Here is a 24,070-nt window from a genome sequence, read left to right as displayed (position 1 = left end):
AGTAGTTGAAAGTGCTTATTTGTACAGCTTTGTAATAAAGTATAAATAAACTTTTAGGAGAAAAGACTTCTTAGAGGAAATCAAGTGATTATTTATATTACGTTTAAGCATTTCATTTGAGCAGGAAGGTCATTTACCTTAACTCAAACCAATTTGTTCAATGAAATCAATATTTATTATTACTTTTGGCTCAATGACTTACTGGTCTGTGTAACTGGAAAAATGGTGGTCTTATTTTTATATGTTAAGTTTATTGAAATTGGGGGATTTTCTTGATAAAGGAGTATTGTGTGAAATCCCCTTTTTTGAGCTTTACATCATTTTATAATGTTATTCCCTCATCAAAAACATAAAAGCTCCTTCAGACTAGCCAGCAGCAATTAGCAAACAGCTGGTGAAACTGCACATCAGCTGAGCTCATTATAGGAGCTACTTCTCAGGGAGACGCTGGTAAAACATTTAACAGGATTAAAAGAGGAGCCATGTTGTCATGACTTCCTGAAGGCAGAGTCCCAGAAAGAGCAGGAGCTTCTTAAAGAGACAGAGGTCCAAATTTCAATGTGTTAAATTACAAAGTCACGCTTCTTTTAAATCAGATTTCATATTTATAGCACTTTTAAGACAACTGAAGGTAACATAGTTACTTGGTTGTGCTATAAAATTACAATATGTGACTGGAAAACACATAAATCTACCCCTTTAAATCAGTGTTTTGTTCTGGGATCAATCAGGTGTGTGTATGTATGGGGGGAGAGACCTTTCAATACAGAATTTTTAAAAAACATTTTAGTTTTTCTTGTCTCTGCTCTAGCACGTAAAAAACTATGTAACCTAATTACTATTAGCTCCAGATATAATATGCATGCTATATATTTTAATTACAGTGAGTATTTAACTCCCTTTTGTTTCATTTACTTAGGACTGTATTTATTATGAGGCCATATATCACATCCCAGCTCATATCTTTGCACCCCCTCCACCTCCCATCGAGAGCAGCTGGCCATGAGCCGATCAGATCAGTTTAGCCGGGATGATTGCCGTGTAGTAGATGAAAATAACAGTGAAGAAATGGGACCTCTGCAGTGACAGCGTGAAGGATTTGCTTTAGATTGTGACACAGATGTTGATCGTAACTTTTCTTCTGCCCTCCCCTCTCTCTCTGTTTCTCTCTCCCTGGTGCGTGTCTCTGTTACCATCTAGTGGCAGTCCGGTGTCAGTGGCAGACCGGAGCGGAAGGTCTGCGTCTCAAGGAGGACCCTCGTCAAGCAGGAACCACCCAGGTGCGTGCCGTCCAGATATGCTGCTCTGTGGGGTCTTCAAATGAGAAATTTGAATATGTGGTTCTTTTTTTTTTAAGATAAATTCAAATAGAATTACATTACAGACCAAAAGTTTGGACACACCTAATTAAAATGGGTTTTCTTTATTTTCATGACTATTTATAAGGCAAGAAATCCCACTTATTAACCTGACAGGGCAGGTTGACCTATGAAGTGAAAACCATTTCAGGTGACGACCTCTTGAAGCTCATCAAGAAAATGCAGAGTGTGTGCAAAGCAGTAATCACAGCAAAAGGTTGCTACTTTGAAGAAACTAGAATATAAGGGGTATTTTCAGTTGTTTTACACTTTTTTGTTTAGTGCATATTTCCACATGTGTTATTCATAGTTTTGATGCCTTCAGTGTGAATCTACAATGTCAATAGTCATGAAAATAAAGGAAACTCACTGAATTAAAAGGTGTGTCCAAACTTTTGGTCTGTACTGTGTGTCTATTGGACTAAATTGACTCTGTGTTTGTACTTGAGTAAATACTCATTCTTATGCAGCCTTAAGCAGTATGGATTTTGTAATTTTGAGTTTCCAGACTATATTTGTTGTTTTATTCTCTACTAAAAGACAAAAAATATATATTTCTGTAAAATAAACTGCTTTATTTGTTGCATTATTAGTAGATAGCTTTTTTTTATTGTTGATTTACCACATCAAAACCCAGGTTTCTAGTCCAACACATTAATTTCTTTCTTTGTTTTTGACAGTTTAAATACATACAGAACAAAAAAGTGCATATTTATTCTCTCCAATCTCTCAAATCAAAGTTTGAACCCGTGGTTCTGGTCTAGACACCAAAGCATCGGCAGTTTACAATTTTTGACATTTTAAACACATGCACACTATTTTCTTCAGCTCTTTTTTGTAATATTTAATACATACATGTTTCTTTCCTCGCTGTCTGACGTGAAACCAGACCAAACTTCTCGTTTCAGCTCAGTTAGATTTACCAGTGCATGTGAACTTCTGGTTTCGACAAAAATAACGGCTTATCATCGTACTCGATATCTGCCTCTTTTTGAGCTTTTAGCACATTCCCTGAGCATAATGTCAGACTTTTGTCCGACAGCTGTGGTTGACATCTGTGTGCAGCTTAGAAAAGAAGCGCTGTGATTGGCTGAGTGTCATAGCATCCCAACCCTATAAAGAGAAATGTTTGTTGTTGCAAATCCCACAGAAGCCAGATCTCTGTGGAATCTGTAACCAGTCATAGCAAAGCAAAGAAACAAAGCAAATATCTTGTTTTCCTCGCTTGCTGACTTCATACTGAATGGCTTACAAATTTGCTTCCAACTGGTGAAAGTATCAGAGTTCACAAACTTCTGCACAGAGCCTGTATTTCGTGTAGAATAATCTGCTCCACATTTAATGCACTGCAAAAACACAAAATCTTACCAAATAGTTTTGGTTTAGTTTCTAGTCCAAATATCTTAATGCACTTGAATTAAGGTTAAACTCACTTATAAGTGTCTTTTCAGCAAGAATCAGAGTTTGTTTAAGTCAATAATTACTTAACATTGATGAAAAGTACTTTCTTTCTTTGTTCTATATTTTCTATTTGCACAATAAAGTCTCTTGGGGGAAGAAAAGAGCGAACGTGAGGAAAGGAAACGTAGATGCTGCGTAAACAGCCTTCACATATTCCGAAAAACGATCATATAAACGATCATATCAATATAAACATCTAACTTCTTAACACTTAGTTGTTAAGACAGACGTCAAACTTTATTCCACTGAAAATTTTGAAAACAACCAAGTAAGTTAGCGCTTTGGAATTTATCCGGAAAAATTAATCGAGGGGAAGCTAAGCGCGCAAAACATTTTCAAAGTTAGCAAAAACGCTACTGCTCTAAACAAAAAAAAATCAGGTGTGTTCCCAGCTAATTAGCGGAAGTGTGCTACACTGTTCACTTGCTTTAAAACTGCTCACTAGTACTGAAAACGCCTATCTTTGAGGCATCTTCACTCAGTAACAACTTCCACCCTGAGGAGTTAGATCCACCTGGTAGTAGCATGGTGCATTCAGTGGTTTAAAAAAACAATCTGATTTTCCAGTTTCCATTATTCCGGTCACTCATCAAGCTGAATAATCCACCAGATCCGATCAACATCCGATTCTTAGTTGAACTACAGTAAATCTGGGGTTTTGAAAGCTAAAGTCAGTCTGTGCGTTTCAGGCCTGGTCAAGCTTGAAAGTCCTCTGCTGCAGCAGCGCCTGCAGCAGCACAGGAAGACTGACGACACATCCAGTGGACATGCACAAGTAAATAACCCCTTGTTGTTCTTGCATCTTGATATTATTTAGGTTTGATGTTTATAGAGCGGAAATGTGTTTTTTAACACACACACAAAAAAAGTTGTTTTTATTATCATGCAAGCCAAATGTAAACAGATTCTTTGCTTGTTGTAATCAGCTTGTCGTTTTAGTCATGTTTCTAGCTTCATCTGTTTTCTAATTGTCTAGCTTTTCCTCTGCCATTTTGACTCGCCTGTTTTCATTCCACAAAGGGAGTAAAAGCTGCTCTGGGGCGGCGTAACAAGGCCACCGAATACTCCTCGTCCAGTGACGAGTTCGGCAGCAGCGACGATGAGGAAAGAACCAGGTGAAAGGCTGCAGGATTTGATATTTGTGAGAAGGTTTAACTCCAACTGGCTTTTTTTGGAGCACCTGAAAATAATTTGCCCTTCCTGAAAGTTGGATGATTTAATTGATGATCATGTTTCGATTGATTCATTTAACCACTTCCTTTCACGTGGTTCTGAAATGCCTACCTCTGTCCTTCAAGGTCCGGCCTGTCCAACGGAAAAGGGAAGTACTTCAGAGGAATCCCCTACGGCATCGTCCTGCAACCCCACCACAATCTTAACCAGGTACCTAGAAACACAACGATGTACTCCCTTTTCTAGGAATATCCAGCCTCCTGACGTTCTTCACGGTTCCACAGATGTCCCGGTTGGGTTCGGATGACACCTACCTGCTGCCGGACCTCCTGCAGAAAACCTCCAGTCCGGCGCACAACGCTCTGAGCCAGCACCGCACACAAGAACTGAACTACTCGCTTTCACCCACGGCTCCCGGATCCCCAACTCTGCAGGACCTGCATGTGAGTTCAGTCAAACTAAACCAAAAGGTGGCCTTGAAGTGCAAACCACATCAACCAATCACTGCAAATTGAAAAACACAACAGCGTATTCAAAAACACATTAAGCACAGTCAAGTTAAGTTAAGAAGACACAGCAACATTAATAAAACTGAAGAGGTAGGTCTCGGTGGGAAATCTAAGACATCACTGATTAATGACGGAGCTTTTGGTTTTAGAACCAAAGTTATTCCGGCTTTATCACTTTTGTTGAAAATTTGTTACCAATGGTGCAAATGTAGCTAACATATCCAAGAATCATTTGAATCGGGACAAACTACAGAGCTCAGCTTCGTCCTTTTCACAGTTTGGACAGTACATAGCACTGTGACTGTCTTTGCCTATCTAAACAGAGAGAGCAAATGCCAGAAAAACTGCTGGTTCTAAGGTCTAAAGTGGAATCGTCCAATCAGTGATGTGTCAAGTTTCCCACTGAGACCAATTCCATTTTGCTAATGTTGTGTTTTCTTAATTTGTAGTTGTGCTCTTCAATTTGTAGTTGAACTTAGTTCAGGGCCGGCCCCAGGCATAAGCAAACTAAGCAGCCGCTTAGGGCCCCAAGGCCACTAAGGGGCCCCCTCAGTGCAGCTGAGGTTTTGTTTTGTTTTTTTAGTAATAATTTCTATGTCATTATAATATGATTTGGTTTTACAATAATATATATTTAATAATGTATGTAGAAATTATTTTATTGACAAAAGGAAAAACAATAAATTGGTCTTGGGGGCCCCTGGTGGTCGCGGTAGGTACCGCATGCTTCGCCAGTAACATGAGCTGCCGTGCAGTGAGCATCCAAACGTCCAAAGCTCCGGTCAGAAGATAAATAAGCAAAACAATGTCTCAAAAAGGACTTATCCTTCTGGGAGGGAGAAAAGAAAGAGGAAGAATAGAAAAAAGCCAAGATAAAGGTTTGTTTTAATGTGTCTTCATAATATAATGTAAAACATTTGTAAAGCTGCTAATAGAAATTGCTTGATAGCGACGTGGAACGGTCCAGTTCAACAGCCAAACATTTATGCTCGGGTCTTTGTGTTTGTGTGAAACTGAGTTTAAACTTTAAATGAGTTGATTCTCATGGTTGGCTCTGAATATTTCTGAGCCAAAACGCCGTGTTTGATGACGTTTGATAACAATAATTAAAACTTCTCAATGTTTGACATTGTCTAGCAAAATGTTTTTACGTCAGGCTAATTAGCTGCTACATTGATGAGCTGCTCTATGCTGTAGTTGGTGATATGTTGTTTGCTGCTGAGCTTAATTATTTTGTGGCTAAAACAAATATTATTTTTACATCAACTTCTAAGCTTCTGTTAAAATCATTTGAAGGCTCAGAATCAGTCCAGAACCAGTACCGGTCCACATTCTCAGGGGAGAAAGACTCACCTGGTATGAATTAAATTGTTAGCTATTGGAGTTATGCTTAAGAGAAATTTATTTAATCAAAGAATGTCATGAACATGTGTGCTGGGCTGCACTGATTGCAGTTTTCTGGCCGATCCCTGGTTATCAATCTTTAAAAAGCCTGACTTGCCGATTTCGGTTTTGGCTGATATGATTTTTCTTTTTGTCTGAAATGTTGCTAAATATAGCAAGAAAGTCACTGAGATGGCAACAGTGGGGTGAATATTGTTAACTGTAAATGTGCAGACCTGACCTGGTGGGCCGGTCTGTCAGTCAAACCTCTCACTGTAGAGCAGAAGAGGACAGAGGCTGATTTTTAAACCTTTGCTGATGAAGATAAGATCAGGGGATAAGATGGGCTGAACATGTACCGGTAAGTATCGGCCAATCACAATCCCCCAAAGCTAAGGAAATCGGTGCCCAGAAATCAACTGGCCGATAAATCAGTTGGCCAATAAATGTATCTTATATTATACATGTATATAATGTAAACAGCACTGCTAGAGATGCAATAAGTTTATAGCAGGTGTGTGAATGATCTAATGATCGGACTGCTGATTGCAGCCAGTCCACATTATTACCAGAACTGGAGGGCCCCAAAACCACATTTCGCTTAGGGCCCCATGGAGTCTTGGGCCGACCCTGACTTAGTGAATTCTTGAAGTGGATTACACTTCGGGGCCACCGTATTTTCCTGACAAATTTTTATTCTATATTTTTGCCATTCATTTATTGTGGAGTAAATGGATAAATAACACCAGTGGGAATTAAGTAATAGGTGATACTGTTGTCTGATTCTGATAGATGTGAAAAGTACTAACCGTTTGGAGGTTTCTTTGGTTTTTCAATTACACAATGTGTGACATCACTTCCATTTATCCACCAGAGGGCGGTAGTGGTGTAGTAATACCAATTCAGTAATGACAAAAGTTGTCCAAATTTTTATGTAGTGTTATCATTGTTGAATCAATGTAACTGTGTTTATCTTAACCTCAAATTATCTTAGTTCCTTTTGAAAAAAAAAGAAATGATGTCAACAGAATAGAAAGCAGAAAATAATAGACTTTGCTTCTTGTCTTTAAAGCCATGGCTAGTTTGTATCTAACCTTCTGTTAGAGCTACTAAGCAGTTCAAGAGATTCACAATATGAATGTGTTGCTGTTCTGACCAGGCTGTTAGCAGTCCATCTGGAAAAAGCACCTGCTCTTCTTCCTCTTTGTCCTTCATCGACCCAAGACTGATCCCCATATCATCCCCTCCACAGAGTCCAAGTAAGTGTTTATACGTACTAGTGAAGTTTACGTACACTAAATAAAAAGACACATACGGAAGTTAAATCAGACCAAACGTTTATTGTTTTAGGTCAGAATGACCAAAATTATTTCTGCTTGCTAAATACCACAATAATATATTGAAAGAGAAGAAAGGGAACATACAGTATGTCAGAGTTCTTTATTGAGGTCTTCACAATCAGACGTTTCCAGACATTTCCTCAGTATTTGGTAGCGTTGCCTTTGACCGGTAGCACTTGGGTCAGACATCTTGGGTTTTTTTCCACAAGTTGCTCATAATAGTTTGCTGGAGTTCTGGCTCATTCCTGCTGTATCCTTTCTGTGCATGTGGAAGTCCCATCCAGTGGTGGGCACACTTCCGCTAATGCTAATAGATCCGCTTTATTTGAGCAGGAAATTGACAGGGACAAAATAACACATGGACAGCAGAGAACAAGACATAAACATCAATACAACATGTAGAGGCATTATATGTAAATCCATCTATTTTCTCACACCCACCTCCGTATTGGGGTCAGGAGAGGTGCTAGTGCTTGTCTCCAGCTAGCGCTCCGGGCGAGAGGCGGGGTACAGGCATTACATGAAAATTAAAATGTTAAAATTAAATTGGTGCTTGAGGTTTGTAGCCTCTCCAAGGCATGTAAAATTTGAATTGAAGTTGGCGCTTCATCATTAGCTTCTGCTAACCACTGTGTTATCTTAGTGCTTTACCGTTAGTGAAGCTAATGTTTATGATTGGTGCTTTAGGGTTAGAGCAGCTAACTTTTCAGTTAGTAGGGCTCACTGCTGAACCCATTTACACCTGAACTTTAACTTCCTGCCTGAAATCCTGAGATGTTGCATCACTACTTCTTCATAATGTTATTTCTTCATGATGCCATCTCTTTTATGAAGTGCACCAGTTCCTCCTGCAGCAAAAAAGCCTCACAACATGATGCTGCCACCTTAATACTGGCTTACAAGCATCCACATTTTGTCCACACAGTTCCACTTTAGTTTAATCTAAAAATAAAGATCTTTGTCGCTTTGTTGCTGATCTTCCTTTCTGGCTATGGCAGTATAGGAAACGTTTTATTGTATATAATGACATTGTCTTACCAGCTTCAGCCTGCATTTCCACTTTTTAAATTTTGTCCCCCTACAGAAACTTCTGTCAATTTTGTTGCACCATAAATTATGCTATGCGTCGGTCTTTTCATAAAATCTAAATCCAATACAACAAAGGCTATAGTTGTTATGTTATAAAACGTCTTGAAGTAGAATGATTTTTCTTTTTTTTATTACATTAGTTACTGGATGTGGAATATTAGATACTTGTGTAAACATTTAAAAGGATGTGAAACTCAGGTGTATGTTTCATGTCCCTGATTGTGCAGCAGGTATGAAGGGTGAGCCGATAAAGAGGGAATTTCACAGAAAGGGCTCTGTGGTGAACGTCAACCCCACCAACATACGACCGCAGAGCGACACTCCAGAGATCCGCAAATACAAGAAGAAATTCAACGCTGAGGTCCTGTGTGCCGGACTATGGGGTTTGTAGCTTTATGTCGGCTGCTTTTTAATGCACTAAATAAAGTGCTAAAAGTGCTTTTAGTGCTAATAAAAGCACTAAAAGCATATTTAGTGCTTTTTAATGCACTAAATATGCAATTCTGTGCTTTTATGGGACAAACTTATCTTTAATTTAGCCTCTTCCACTTTGTTCCTTTGCTTATCTGTTATCCACGGGACCACTCTCGTGTCTGTGCGCACGTTGAACAACGTGTGCGTTGGGTCCTGCAGGTGTGAACCTGTTAGTGGGGACGGAAAACGGCCTGTGGCTGCTGGATCGGAGCGGCCAAGGGAAGGTCTACTCACTCATCAGCAGACGAAGGTTTCAGCAGATGGATGTACTGGAGGGACTTAATGTCCTGATTACGATATCAGGTACGGCAGCCGGATTCTCAGAGAACGACGGCTCTATGTTATTAGAAGTGCTACCGTTCGACACACACTGAACAGACACCTGTTTCTGGAGGACGTGTTGACGTTGTTTCTTGCCGCTTTGTGACTCTATCTTTTAAACCGTGCAGGCAAAAAGAACAAGCTCCGTCTGTACTACCTGTCCTGGTTAAGGAACAAGATTCTCCATAACGACCCAGAGGTGGAGAAGAGGCAGGGCTGGACCTCAGTAGGTGACTTGGAGGGCTGCGTACACTATAAAGTGGGTAAGTGAACACTGCAGTGACATGTTAAGGGGAAACGTGCCCATATATAGAGTTCCCCCACCATGTGGAACTCCATATATGGGCAAAAACTACTTCTGTATCTCACTCTGAAACATGGTGGTGGTGGAATCATGCTGTGGGAGTGCTTTTTTTTTTAAGCAGATAGAGAAGCTGTTGGGAGATGATGAATGGAGCTTTATATAGGACAATGTTGGAGGCAGTTTAGTTATCAAGACTTGGGAGGAGAAATGAAAACAGGAGGATTGATTTCACTGTGAAGGTTCCAGAGTGAAAGAAAAAGACAATAAAAGGAGCTACTCCCCAAGACGCGTAGAGGAAATAAAATTCAATTCCAAAAGAAGATAGTAACGCAAAGTGATTTCGATAATTAACTGTAGTCTGACTACTGGATTTCAAATAGCAACGGGTTAGATTACTGGTTACTGAAAAAAGTGGTCTGACGTCAGTAACGCGTTACTGACAAACTCCTCATCTTCATCCAGAAAATTGGACAAAAAATGGTAAATGTAGAAGATTTTCTTGTAGTAAATGAATATTTTCAACAATTACTGCTGTAAATGATTTGCCACTTTAATCTCTTCATAAACTGGTTCTTCCATGCATTTATGTTGAGGATGCTAAATAGCATAGCATACCACACTGTTTAATTTTCTTTTTTTAACAATGATTATTTAAGAAATGTTTGTACTTTGTGTTCTCCTCCGAATTTCACATAAAATCCCATCAAGGCACAAAAAAGCTCAAAAAGTAGAGGTGTGGAGACATTTGTTAGCTGCTGTTTTATTTTTTTTTTTCCCTTCCTGTTTCAGTGCGATATGAGAAGATCAAGTTCTTGGTGATTGCCTTGAAGAACGCGGTGGAGGTGTACGCCTGGGCTCCCAAACCCTACCACAAGTTCATGGCCTTCAAGGTTTGTATCATTAAAGAATATTTTTTTAAAAATTATAATGTTTCATTTTTGTTTCATTCTTGGACTCAAAGATTGAATCTCAGGTGTTTGGTCAGATGAACAACACTCCTTTTTTTTCATATGCTATTATTTGACCTAAAAGTCAGCAGCTAACGACGCTATCCACCATCATCTTTGTACCCTTTGCGTTGTCAGGGAGACGCCTGGTAGAAAAGCTAACAGGGTCACTTCCACATCCAGCCTCACACGCAGAGCTGTGTCCCGTTTATTTCTGTCCTCTGGGACCTGAGCTACTTTTTCTCCTGTAGCCTTGTAGTTTAACCCTCTCTCCTTGGAAACGTCCAAAAATATACTTTGTGCTATATTCCTGCTTTCACATCTTTATTCATTCATTCAGTTGTCCTGTTTGTATTCAGTCCTTCAGGTCCCTGCCTCAAAAACCGCTGTCTGTCGACCTGACCGTGGAGGAAGGTCAAAGGTTAAAGGTCATCTATGGCTCATTGTCTGGTTTCCACGCCATCGATGTTGACTCTGGAACTCCGTACGACCTCTACCTGCCCACGCACGTAAGCACCTGCCCTGCTCTCAACAGTTTTCTGTTCGTAGCTGTTCGTCCCTGTTAAGCCTGTTCACACTGCGGCACATTACAAACACAAACTCTTAACTGTTTCTGTTTGTTTTATGTAATAATCCAATTTGTGTTCTGCCCTCCTCAAAACCCAAAATAAACACGCTCTCTGCAAAGAAGAATGGAGAAAATACCAAAAAGAACGCACTGAGTGCTGGTTCGACAATGGATTAATTACTTAATACTCAGCATACTTTTCAGGGAAATAAAAATTGAAAGCCCTTCATTTTTTCTATTCCTCTTTACAGACACTCTACTTTGTCTTGGTCTACCACATTAAAATCCACATTAAAGTTTTTTGCTATAAAGTGGGAAAATGTAAAAAAGAAAAACAATGTATATTTATCAGCCTCTTATTAAACAAAGCAAATGCAGGCTATCAATAACTATTTTAGTAATCTATTAATATGATTTTAAAAATTGCATATTCTGCAAATTCTTTATTAAAGTATTTGTAGCAAAGGATGCACCTTTATCTAAAAAAAATATATATATTTCCAACATCAACATGTGAAAAGCTCAGATGTTTTCTGCTTGATTTAATATCAGTGCAGTGCAGGGATAATCCTGTGATTATTATTTTTATTAACAGATTGATAATTTTATAGCCAGAGGTGCTTAATAGGAAATATCTTTTGCAGAAATCGGTTGAAGCTAAAACTACACTACACTGGGTGGAACATTTTTACAAAGAAAGTTTTTTTTTTTTTTATCTTAAATGCAAAATGTATACATTTTGTTGAGTTTTGGCTTAATTACTGCCATCAGAATAAATCTGTAGACTCCGACGATTAATCAGTTGTTAAATTAGTTGACGATTATTTCAATAATGGATTCATCTAGATTAATCATATGAAAGCTAAGCTTTAGTTCTGACCCCCTGAGGTTGCATCATATTTATGGATCTGGGATTTCTCACAGATTCTCCATTATTTTAGGATGTAGAAACCTTTAGACCAACTCATCACCTCAAACTCTTCTAGAGCTACAGCTGGACTGGGTGCCTCTTGCTGCTGCTGACATTCTCTGTAAATGTGACTTGTGTTAAAGGAGCATACTCAAAATCTGTCAATACACAAACCTAAAAACAAGAAACTTAGAAGTTTCTTGGATGTTATCCTGTTCAAATCACCATCTAGTCACGTGTTTCACATCGTTGTGCTCCAGATTAGACTCAAGTTAACTATGAATTAAAGGTACAACACACAAATTCCTCTTAAACATCGAGTGCAGACGCTGGTGTAAATTCTGTCATCCAGGAAATGAGAAGAAAATGCCTTTAAGCCCCACACAGAGCAGCCCTGCTGTCAGACAGCAGAACATAACGGGAACCGGGATCGGTTCTGACCCAACGTCCTGGCACTGGCTTGCATTAACTCTGCCCTTGGACTAATGATTGTTGGTGTTGCCTGTTGGATTCTTTCGAGCAGCGATTATATTTCTGCCCCCACCCGTTTTATTTCCATCCCTGCTTTCTGCGTCTCCGGTGTGAATCTCTGGAGAAGTTGCGCTCCACCTCCTACTCACCGTCTACTGATGTTAGTCACAGTTGTTGTTTACTTCTCCTGCTGTCCTCTCTGCTCTCCTCTGCAGCCTGCAGAGCCGCCGGATCCCCCGATACTGCAGCCTCTCCGTCTGACATACCATTGTTCTGTTGATACTGGTTCTCAACATTCGTTGTTAATAAGCCTGCCACAATAAGAAATAAATCAGTGTAATCGCATGATAAATTAAAATGAGCACAATCATTTCCATTTGGAAAGCCGCCATTTTGAGAAACGCCACAAACATTTGACACCCAATACGAAGTTGTTAGTCTGCACTGCCTTCCCTTCTCGCCTGTTTTCCTTTACTGTTATTTTTTTTTAAATACAATTTTGGTTACAGAGACTTCATAATCATTTTTAATTGTTGTTTTGTTTTGTTTTATTTTGGATATTTGAAATCATTTCCGTTTCCATTGTTAAATGTTCTTTAGAAATGAAAGTTTGTTTGATCTTTCTTGCGTTGTTATTATTATACCATTTTTATTACATTAGTTACTAAAGGTCTCAAAATGACAATGTTATCGTTTATCGCAATAATTCTTGGGAGAATTTATTGTCCAGCAGAATTAGTTGTTATATCAGGCCTAATCACTACAGTCTCCTTCAACACTGGTCTTACAGCCTCTTACCAGTCATTATTCCTGACAGTGACTGGCCGACTGTCTGCCTAGTTTACACGACATGCAGGGTTTTGTTAACAGTAACAATTATGAAGCAGCCTGTGCCTGAAACATGGGAGCCGTTTCAAACTTTAAGAAGCTTTTTCACATGTCTGCAAATCAGTTTGTGTCGAATGTGAACAAAACGCCCACCGCTGGAGAATCACTGCTGGAGAATCACTGCTGGAGAAGCCTCTCTTTTGTTTTGCTTGTTTTGCTGCATGTGGGCACATAAAGCTGACTGTAGACGATGGTGACTCATGGCTACATTTAGACTCAACACATCCTATTAAGCATGTTTTTTGTTTGTTTGTTTTAGCAACATGTAAGGTGGAAGAGGCAGACATTGTTTTAGCTTCTGGGTTTGGTAATGGCAGCATGTCCGCATCCATAAAAAGAAACCTTCATATTTAAAAATGAAGGTCTTAAAATGCTTTAAATTCATTTTAAAAATGAATTTAAAAAGGTGGGCTCACAGGTCTTAAAACTTTATCTTGGTAGGATAAAGTTAATCTGGTGTATTTTGTTTGTTGTTGTTTTTTTTAGTGAGACTTTTTTGACAGGCAAATGTTTGAGTCACTCTCAGATACTGTATATCTTCACTGCGTTTTGTGACTCGAGACGATTCAAGCTAACTAGCTGCTAATGTAGACACGTGACATGTTACTGTTTACATCTGAAAATGTCCTGCATGTGCAGACCTGAGGGCAAAAAGAAGATTCTTTTAGCTTCCATCCATAGCCGTGCTGTCGCTGTCGGACATTTTCCACTAACCTAACAAAACCTGTGGATCACTGGTCTCAAACTCATTTTCGTTTTGGGCCAAATCGAGATCATGAAGGCTCTTAAAGGGCCGGTTGTGCCAGAATGTATTGATGAAACCTGTTCACAAACTGTTAAAATATCTTTAAATCCTTAAAATTAAATAATGTTAGTGAACAACTTTTCAGTCCCTCCAGGATTTCGTGATTCTTTTGCAATAAAAATCAAAGTGTTTGTGGTTCTCATTTGGCTGATTTATGACAGTAAATGTGACTTTTTATTACTCAATGTAAAGATCAGAGACTATAACCTGGCACCAATTAAAGCTGAGGCAGCTGTTTAGTTAAAGTAAGAAAGTTTTTGACAATTTTTGAGAAAAATCTGCAATAAACTCCCAATTATGTACTAGTGCAAAAAAAGTGCAGGGATTTGTTGATTTTACATGACTTTCCACAATAATCCTCAAGAAACTGGAGGGACAAGTTGATATAATTTGGCAGTAAACAGATAAAAACTGCATTGATTTGATTGATAATATAATATTTAAGGTCACTTAGTGTTTAGTCTAGAATCTAGAGGGCCACGTAAAAAGCTTCGGTGGGCCAAATTTGGCCCTCGAGCCTTGAGTTGGCCTGATGTTGGTATGATTGATTTGGTGCAGTGCGCCACAGCGAAGGGAAAATAACGCAGAAAAGCCAGAACCCTTCATATTCTTCTTTTTTCTTACTCTCTGTTGGCTATGCTACACGCACAGTTGTTGCCGTGGCAACTGGCTGACAACAACGCCACTAATGTATTGGGATTGAACACTAAAAAACCTCTCGCACTATTCCCACACAAAGACCGCAACGTTCAGTCTTTTTATGTATATTCTTCAGTGGTTGATGGGCTAATTTAAACTCCTTCTCGGCTCATGATCTGTCAGAGACTTGGAGTGTGGGCCATCTGTTTTCTTAACTGAATTGAAACAAATTCTTCAGCACATCCGCATGTTACAGTTGTCAAAGTCAAGCTAGCATAACCGACCTACGTCCCCCTGCCCTTTTTTTTTCAAATTAAAACCTTTCCAGACCTTGTTATCTAGATGCCGTAGTGTTGATAATTAGCGGTAAAGCACTGCGTCCCTTCTTCTTTCATCGATTCTGCATAAAATTAAGAATTAGCACGTTATGTCGACAAGCTGACGGCTAAAACAAACGGTGGTGATCGTCAGTGGGCAGATTTTATGCCCTCCAGCAGGCCGATGGAGGGCGGGATGTTGCGTTTTCTTTTTTGCGTCTGTCCTGGGTGAGTGCAAATGCTTTGCCATTTGGCTGGGCAACGTTTGTACGTTTTTGTGGAGACGAAGATCTTCAATTCCATTCCCTGTGCTCTTAAAAAGTCTTAAATTTGAGTTGGCGAAACCTGCAGAAGCGCTGAATGATGTTGTGGTGAGACCGAGTGGGTGGCTGGCGCATAAAGCAATTTCTCCCGCTTGAATAATGGATTTGAAGTGTCTCTTCATCTCTCTCCCGTGCCGTAGCGCCCATCCCTCTTCTCTTTGCGTCGCTGGCTTAGATAAATCTCTTGTCTCCTTTAAAGTCTTCTGAAATTATTCAAGAAGTTCTGAGCTAACACGTTTAGTTTGATGCAGACGAATTACAGTTTTATTCCTCAGATAAAAGTTTTCTGTTTAAAGAGGGGGGGGAGGTTGATAAATGACACACTCTGCAACGGCAACATGTGTGTGCTGCTTGCACCCGGTGAGTAGGAATGGCGTCAGTGAAGGGAGAGAGAATCTCTAAAAATACACCCGTCCTGTCCTCCTTCTGCGATCATTAACTCTGAGTGTCAGTTCTGACCTCCTCCGGCTCCTGTTGAGGCTTTTTTTTTTCTCTCCCTTCTCTCTGGGTATATTAGGCGAGTCTGCACACACAGCTGCCTACTACTGGTGCCTTAAACTGCTGCTGCAGCTGCAAACTTCATCTCTCTCTCTGACACACATGCAGAAAAACCTTCACTCTCCCACTTGAGCTTTAAAATCCACTCACTTCCACTTGCTTTTAACACTCTAACAGACTCTTCACACGCCTTCACTGTAGCTGCGCAGCCATACGCTCTCTTAACCACACACACACAGCCCTCCTGGTATGTGCGCCTCCCACTCCCTGCACCATTCACGCTAAACTGGGATTTGGGTTTCCTCACTGCTGTTGAAAGAAATTCATCTAATCATCCAGGCACAACAATGACTCACGCATTGCGTTCTCTCACCTAAAGAGGCAAACACACACACACGCGCGCGCACATCTGTGGATGTTGGCGGCAATCTATGCAACAATGCTGATTCCGAGACAGAGGATTAAGATCGCGTTGCGCCTGTGGATGCCGGTCCTCATGCTCAGGATTGTGGTGGCTCGCGTTCCGGTAACGTATGAAACTTCACCCGCTTCCTGCCGCCAGCTCTGAACGCTGACCGTAACTCCAGACGGGCTTTATTTATTTATTTTTATTTTTTTTTAGTGTTCATTGTCTGCTATTTTATCATTATTGTTTTCTTCATTTCTTCATTCTTCCGTTTCTTCTTACAAAAGGTTTTATTTAGTGAAAATACGGCACTGATTAATAGTTAGATATTTGAGTCTTTTTATTTCCATCCAGTGAAAAACTTTTGTCTATCCCCCCCCCCATTTTTTTAAAACAAATTAGTCAAATAAAGTTCATATTTCTGAACTGCATATTGGGAACAGATCAGTAAATGATTTAAATAGATTTTGCTTCTTATATGGTTGAACAAAATTTCATGGAATAGCTGCTCATGAACAGAATGAAAGTTTCGGGGATGGTTACGAAAAATGTTTTTGAAGGCATTCTTGACTAAATAGCTTGTGCTTTTAATTAGGGCTGATGTAAACGATTATTTTAGTAATCGAGTAATTACTTAATCACTTGAGTGTGAAGTGGAAGCAGGATGAAAGGTGAGGCTGACCCAGAGCCAGCCACACAGCAACAAAAGGTAACTTTACACAAAATACAGTTGCGTAAAGTTACAAAACAATTGTTTAATAGATAGAAAAGCTGGCAATAATGTTTTTAGCTATGGTGTTGTAATCAAAATCTGAAGGAGATTCATTGCAAGCTGGAAGAAAAATGTTGGGGTTTTTTGGTCAAGAGTGGACAAAGCAGGAAGATTTGAGTATTTTTTTTTATTAGCATCACGATATGTCTGAGCAACTTCCAAATTAAAGTCATAAGTGACTTTATGAGAGGGAAGTTAAAAGTTTGGATTTAGTTCAGCACAAAATCAGAGGAGGGTCAGGTGAAGTCCTCACATCTGAGAAACTCAGGGAACTTTTGCAAAGCAACGTGGGTAAACGTCTCCACTGGTCCAAGTAAGAGCTACATATCAAATACAAAGACGTATGTGATTAAAATAAGCAAACAAAAATAAATCCTTTTTCTTCATTCTGTAATACCCTGTGCATTATTGCTAAGATAATTTGTAGAAACAACCTGTCAAAAAATGCCATTGATTTTTTTTTTGCCACCTTTTTCTGTATGCTGCTTCAAAATGTTTCCTTTTTAAAAAAATTATTTTAAAAAATTTTGCTTTTGCGTGTGTGTTCAACAGATCCAGGGTCCCGTCCATCCTCACGCCATCATCATTTTGCCCAACAAAGCCGGGACCGAGGTCCTGGTTTGCTACGAAGACGAGGGCGTCTACATCGACACGTACGGCCGCATCACCAAAGATACGGTGCTGCAGTGGGGCGAGATGCCAACATCTGTTGGTAATCGGAGGCGCAGGAAACGCTGTGAACAAAACACGCGGAAGTGGTTGCGTCCTCTGCTGAAGACTCATCTCTGTCCGTCTGTGTTTGTCCAGCCTACCTTCAGTCCAACCAGGTGATGGGGTGGGGAGAAAAGGCCATAGAGTTGAGGTCGGCCAACACGGGGAACCTCGACGGAGTGTTCATGCACAAAAAGGCCCAGAAACTCAAGTTCCTGTGTGAGAGGAATGACAAGGTAAGATGACTAGCAACGGTAATGCATTAACACACGCTTTATTTGAAAATTTGAACCTGTTATTATTACATAACGCAGATTAATCAAACTACCTACTTCGACCAGAGAGCCTCTCTCCGGCGGCGGGTTACCTCGTTCACAGCAGGGCGTTATGGGAGAGTCAAACGACAGTGACAGGCAAAAGGTTTCCGTGACAGCAGACGGCAACAGAAGTTGAACATTTTTCAACTTTCTCGTGTTGCGTTGCTAGCTCGCACATGTCTAGGTGTACGAGCTCCAAATTTCACATGTGCGAATTACGCCGTTCACTCGGCTGGGTGAGGACCAGAAACTGGCGCCTCGTCCCACAAGATCCACAGGAAACCAATGGAGAGGAACGTTTCTAAATTTAAAACAAAATGGCTTTAAACCTTCCTGGTAATAAAAATCTGGAAAACTGAGAATCTTCAGATATTGTTGGTTTGAGACAATTAAACATTTTTTTTTGAAAACGTGCATACGCTGGCAGTTTTTGGTATGGGCAGTTGTCCAGGGCGGCATCAGAAAGCAACGGGGGCGCCTAAGAATTAGAAAATTATCTTATCTTATCTGTCATAACAAGTTTGCTGCTACTTTTATGCATGTGGAGTAAGTTTCCTTTAGTTGGTGCTGAGTACTGAGAGACTACATCACCTGCTTTCTGCTACAAAAAACAACCAAAAACGTCAGATAATTGGTTGTGTTTAATTGGTTGGATGAAGTCAGGCATAGAGATTATTTATAATTAATCGCAGTGCTGTGTGTGATTATTCCGATTAAAATTTTTTATCAATTGACAGCACTACTTTCTTCCTAAATCATAACAGCTTCATACACGACTTTGTGATCAAACTTAACACGCCACCAAAACTGTTCTCCGTGTTGCAGGTGTTCTTTGCTTCGGTGCAGTCCGGCGGCAGCAGCCAGATCTACTTCATGACGCTCGGACAGAACTCTCTGTTCAGCTGGTAGCCAGCGGACCTGCTGACCGCTGGCGTCCGTCTTGTCGATTCTGTGCTCGCGTGATGATTAGATTTGTGCTGATCTTCAGGATTGAAGGATTATAACCCCAGGTGTATTCGGCCTGATCCCGCTTCGACGTGAACTGGACCGCGGGTCTTTCTGCTTGAATCCACCGATCGGGCTCCCGCAGCACGACACTCGAGAGATTCAGAGAAAGGTGACTTAACCGCTGCGCCCCCTGTTGGCGTGGATTGTCGGTAGGTAGAGCCTGGCTAGCTGCCCGTGCCTTTTGTGAGAAAGCAGCGAATCTTTACGGCGTTGCTGTCTCATCGACATGTAGCAAAAGAACATCCAAACTTGGAAGTGTAAACATTTCACAATACGCTCCTGGACGATTGAAGTTTTCACTTGTCAGATCATTTTCGATTCAGTCAATTGTGTTCAGGCCCTGATTTTGGGACATCTTCTCAAAATACTTTTTTATTATTATTATTACTTCTAGATCAGAGCTGCCTGTTTGTAATACCTCAAAGATGTTTATTGTCCATGAAGACTTCTAGATGACCCCGATACGACCAATTTCTATAATTTATTAATCGATACACGAACGATGACGTGTATCCTTTTTGTTAGGATTATGACTCCACAATTCACATATGAATCCCTTTATCTGGAGAAAAAACTAACAACTAACTTGATTGAATTAATTGATAAGCACTTTAAAAAAATAAAATAAAATCTTAAATACACATCAGTGCGTATTTACTACGCTCCACTGCGTAGTTTGTGTTAAATTTCTATGTCTTCTAGTATTTTCCTATCAGTTTCCATAACTTCTAGTGCAAAGTTATTCTGTCCATCCCAGAACTTAAACTCATCCTTTCGTTTCTGCGTAATGAGGACCAAAAACAAAAGTTTTGAGATGGACAGTGACAGCCCCACTGTTGCTTTTCTGGTGTCTATTGTACAGCTTATGATGTACATATCTATCTAAAATGCACTGTTTTCTAAGTGTTTTACAAATGCCAAGCCATCTTTATTTACGTGTACAGAAACATGGGCTTATTAATGTGAAATTTGACCTCAGAACAAACTATTTGTGTGTTACTTTTGTGATTTCTGAATGTTTGTGAGTAAGAGCCACTGACAGTACAGCTCTTGTTCAGGTTCCACCAACATTTATTAAAGCATAGGTGCTTTAATCAATTTTTTGTTTTTTTTGGTTGACTTTCTCCTGATGCGTATAAATCAGGTGTTTTGCACAATAACCATGATACCGGTGTTTGCTCCTATACATCCTGCTTTAAGTTGAAATAATGTTTTCAAAGGAAGATATATGAAGCCGTTGAAGTTTCTGGTGTCCATCAGTATTTGTTTTACTGCCAAATATGACACGTACTAATGTTTCTGACAGGATTTTTGTTTGTTTCGATCCCTTTAATGTACTTCATCCCGTCCCCTGACGATGCAAAGTGTTGCATTTTCAAAGTGTTGTGTCCTGTTGTTTTGATTTCAGCAACAGAAAAAAACAAAACAGGAGGAGAGATTTATTGTATTTGTTTCACTAAGTTTAACTTTAAAAATTGGCAAAGACAACTAGGCGATTTCCCGTTTTGTGAGAAAGAGACTGAGATCAGTTTGAAGCATAACAATTATAATGTTGTACAGAATATGCTAACCAAATCATGGACCTGAAAATTTGTCCGAGGCCATTGTGCGATGAAGACTTCGCCAAAAAAGTGTGTGAATGTTGCATTTGGAAATGTTTCCGTTTTCATTGCGTATACATACCAGCCTCAGGCTTTGCTTGCGTTGCTTTGTACGTTCCGCTGCTGGTTTTCACTTTAAATTTTGTCAGATTATTGCCAAATATTTTTTTGTAGTCATTAATATTTGTAGGTAGATTTAAGTATAAACTTGAAAATGCAGCTGGTTCTGTGAGAATATTGTCACCTCAACAAAAACAGATCTTACTGGGTGTTGAACGTTTTATTGCTAACTTTTTATTAAATGTCTTGTGTTTGTTTCAGGGGAACAAGAAGCATTCCTTCCTAACACACTCAGATAGCACAAATGACATGGCAGGTTTGTCAACTCAGTATTTGATGCGTTAGCAAACACAAAGCTAAACTTCAGCTAAATCTACCAGAGCTAGTTATTAGCTTAACCTTTGGAGCTAACTAACATTTTAAGCTAATGTATGGCTAACATTAAAGCTTGTTGGCTATTAATAACAGAAATGTTGTTTTAGATGAATATTTGTTTTGGTTTATTGTCACAAAACACCAACTTTTAGGTCCTTAGAAAGGTTGTTAGTAGAAAGAATTAGCAAAAATAAGTTCCAATGGGGTAAATTGGAATTACGTAAAAATACATCAAATGCAGTTCATGCGATGTTACAATAATTGACCAATTCCAATAATTCACATTAGTAAAATCTATTTCCCCAAATGTATTTATATGGAGGGATTTTATTTAGAAACAAAAAAATGTGCTAACTTGCACGTTAGCTCCGGTTACATCGGCGCAGCTATCAGTCTTGTTGTTGAGTGGTCAGTGAGGAGTCCAGAGATTGAGCTTTGCTCTGAACCAAAACAGTTTCAACCAGGTTGCAATTTATATGCACTGGGCCAGTTTATTAAAAATCGTGTATTATGAGTGCTAAAATAAAAGAATACCCTTTCTCTTCAAAGACCTAAACAAACATTGTACAACGACAAGGTATTTTAACTCTGCCGCACTCAAATATGCAACACACCCTGTCATACGTTTTTACAATATACTAAAAGGCAATAACATCCACTTATCATCTTCCCATTAAAACCATAACATTGCAGTAATTTATACTTTTAAATAGCCAACAGATGTTTTCTGGCAAAGACAGGTTCCTGTCATTGTACTGAGCCTGTGAGAAAAAGAAGCAAATTGTTCATTTCTTTACGTACCACAGTTATTCAAAGTTAGTGTCTTCAGTGCTCTCCGGCTCCGTGTCCCTGTTGCCAGGCATTTCACTGTAGCTGGATCACTAATGAGGAACTTTCCTCCCACACCTTCCACTGGTTGGGATCGTAACAGATTCAGTTTCAGACCCACGGTGACTCACGTCTCCACCTCTCCCACCAGTCGGTTCTTTATCTCCCAGTCATTCCAAACCTTTCATCGTCCCAACAATTTTACTCTGATCAACTCTCTCTTATCTCGATTTCTGTCACCCTTTAATTCCTCTAGTTTCTCATCCTGTACCTTGAAATATTTCTGTCTTTTTTTTTTCTTCAGCAGTTTGCAATTGAACTAACCAAGAACTGTCAGAAACAACAACAAAAAGATACGGTTTTTTGCAAACTTTACTGACTAAGGGAATTTTTTTCAATGATGTTAAAGCATCTTATCCAGGCAGGATGCAGAGGAAGAAGGCCATAAGGCCATATAGTCTTAAAGAACGAAAATCTGCTGAAACGTCATGAGTTGTTGTGTGAGAAAGAGTAAGGTAGACAGGTGGTTAAAATGCAGTAGACAAAGAAGGATGGAGGTGAAAGACGTAGCAGGTGGCTCTAGGGAAGTGTTAAGTACCAGATAACAGGGATGTTTGGTTTTGCTACGGTAAATATGAATCCTCGCTTGGAAAAGTTCAAATTAGGTTTCTATGGCATGGTTAGAGGGAGGAAATATGAGTAAATGACAGGAACAGTGAATATCCTAAAAACATCTCAAGAGCTCATTGTTGGACCAAAATAATCCACTGAAATGCAAAATCTCCAAAACGCTGATCATTTATTGACTGGGTTTTTTTCCCCTATTAAAAACTGATTTTGGGCTACATGATTCAAGTTTTAGCTAATAAGTGGTGTTTTCCATGATGTTATTAATGAGACCAAATACATGAGTATATATAAATATATGTATATGTATGTGAAAAATTAAAATTTTCTTACTCATGTAGTTAGGAATACTTCTGTTATCTTGTTTTTGCACTGGACCTATGTTTGACGTGTTGTATACTGTACTCCTTTCTGCTTTGAGATGATCTCTCTCTTAATTTACATTTTATGTAAACAAGGAAAAAGATGACAGTGATACAACAATAAATATCTTGAAGTAAGTGTTGTGCTGCTTGTCTTTTTTTCTTTCATACATTGCACCAGAAGAAGAACAAATGTTTTTTCTGATACGGTTAGAAATTCCACAAATCACAATTTCAGCTGAAACTCAAAACAAACCACACCAGCGTTCTCTGGCATCGGTTTCTGCTGTCTGACAGGCCACAGTTACCGTGGCTGCTGAAGGTTTTTGTTGTTCACAGGTTGTCCCGAGAGTCACTGACAAAGACACGCATCTATGCACATACTTAAGATCAATTTCTATCTGTTGTGTCCCACTAGCCTGAAAGAAACCAGCTCCTTGATTCAGGCTTTGCTTCACACACGGGGTCTAGACCCTCGGCTACTGAGAACTGATTGTCTAATGGAGGGGTGAACTTCAAGTTTCAAAGAATTAGATTACGATACCCATTTGCTAGCGTTTGACCGTGACGTATAAAATGTGCCAGCTCCATCATGAAGGAATCTACGCAATGAAGCTTACCGGGAAATACAAACCATCCCGAAATAGAAATGCCAAGCCAAATGGCATCTTTACCAGCAATAAAATGTCTTAAACATTCTTCTTGGTCTGACTTTAATATCTCAATGCTAGGAGAACTTAGACTTAGACTGACTTTATCAGTCTTGCATGCACAGGGTGTATACAGAACGAAATTTCGTTGCATACGGCTCAGGACAATGTTTTGAGGTTCCAATGTTGTGAGGTTACTCCAGAATAAAATAAAATACAGTATAAAATATGAATATAAAATATAAAGTGCAGGACTGACAGTAAAATAGAAGTTATTTAGCTCTGTATATGTGCAAGGTATGAAGTGGAGACCAGTTTTTGAGTGCAGTCCAGTTAAGAGTTCAGCAGTCTGATGGCAAGTGGGGAAAAAGCTGTTTCGGAACCTGGTGGACCTGCACCGGATGCTGCGGAACCTCTTTCCAGAGGGCAGCAGGGAGAACAGTCCATGGTGGGGGTGTGAGGGGTCACTGTCGAGTGACCCCTCACACTCGTCAGTGGCCAACACAGACTGAAGGACTTTGTTCACTGCGGAGTCAGCGAACGAAGCCACAAGCAGATTATAACACTAAAGGAGC

The 24,070-nt window shown here is 39.6% G+C and overlaps 1 protein-coding gene across 9 annotated transcripts in view; it reads left to right on the top strand.

The window, feature by feature from the left end:
- The window catches only part of LOC114139012 (misshapen-like kinase 1), a 76,124-nt gene extending 53,141 nt beyond the window's left edge, over window positions 1-22,983 (top strand). For 6 of the 9 annotated variants that reach the window (XM_028008610.1, XM_028008611.1, XM_028008617.1 and 3 more), the window contains 14 exons: window positions 1,201-1,280; window positions 3,509-3,594; window positions 3,840-3,934; window positions 4,118-4,202; window positions 4,277-4,462; window positions 7,044-7,143; window positions 8,541-8,696; window positions 8,947-9,090; window positions 9,237-9,371; window positions 10,202-10,302; window positions 10,719-10,868; window positions 17,509-17,668; window positions 17,764-17,903; window positions 18,810-22,983. In XM_028008610.1, the coding sequence (XP_027864411.1) occupies window positions 1,201-1,280; window positions 3,509-3,594; window positions 3,840-3,934; window positions 4,118-4,202; window positions 4,277-4,462; window positions 7,044-7,143; window positions 8,541-8,696; window positions 8,947-9,090; window positions 9,237-9,371; window positions 10,202-10,302; window positions 10,719-10,868; window positions 17,509-17,668; window positions 17,764-17,903; window positions 18,810-18,893 (1,702 nt within the window). In that variant the 3' untranslated portion in view covers window positions 18,894-22,983. The remainder of the gene's footprint in view (window positions 1-1,200; window positions 1,281-3,508; window positions 3,595-3,839; window positions 3,935-4,117; window positions 4,203-4,276; window positions 4,463-7,043; window positions 7,144-8,540; window positions 8,697-8,946; window positions 9,091-9,236; window positions 9,372-10,201; window positions 10,303-10,718; window positions 10,869-17,508; window positions 17,669-17,763; window positions 17,904-18,809) is intronic. The other 3 variants (XM_028008614.1, XM_028008612.1, XM_028008613.1) reach the window with 3 other exon arrangements.
- Window positions 22,984-24,070: the final 1,087 nt, after the last annotated feature.

This window comes from Xiphophorus couchianus, chromosome 23 (assembly GCF_001444195.1).
Source record: "Xiphophorus couchianus chromosome 23, X_couchianus-1.0, whole genome shotgun sequence".
NCBI classification, from domain to species: Eukaryota; Metazoa; Chordata; class Actinopteri; order Cyprinodontiformes; family Poeciliidae; genus Xiphophorus; species Xiphophorus couchianus.
The sequence above is the reverse complement of the archived record's forward strand: the minus strand, read 5'-3'. Positions and strand labels throughout refer to the sequence as shown.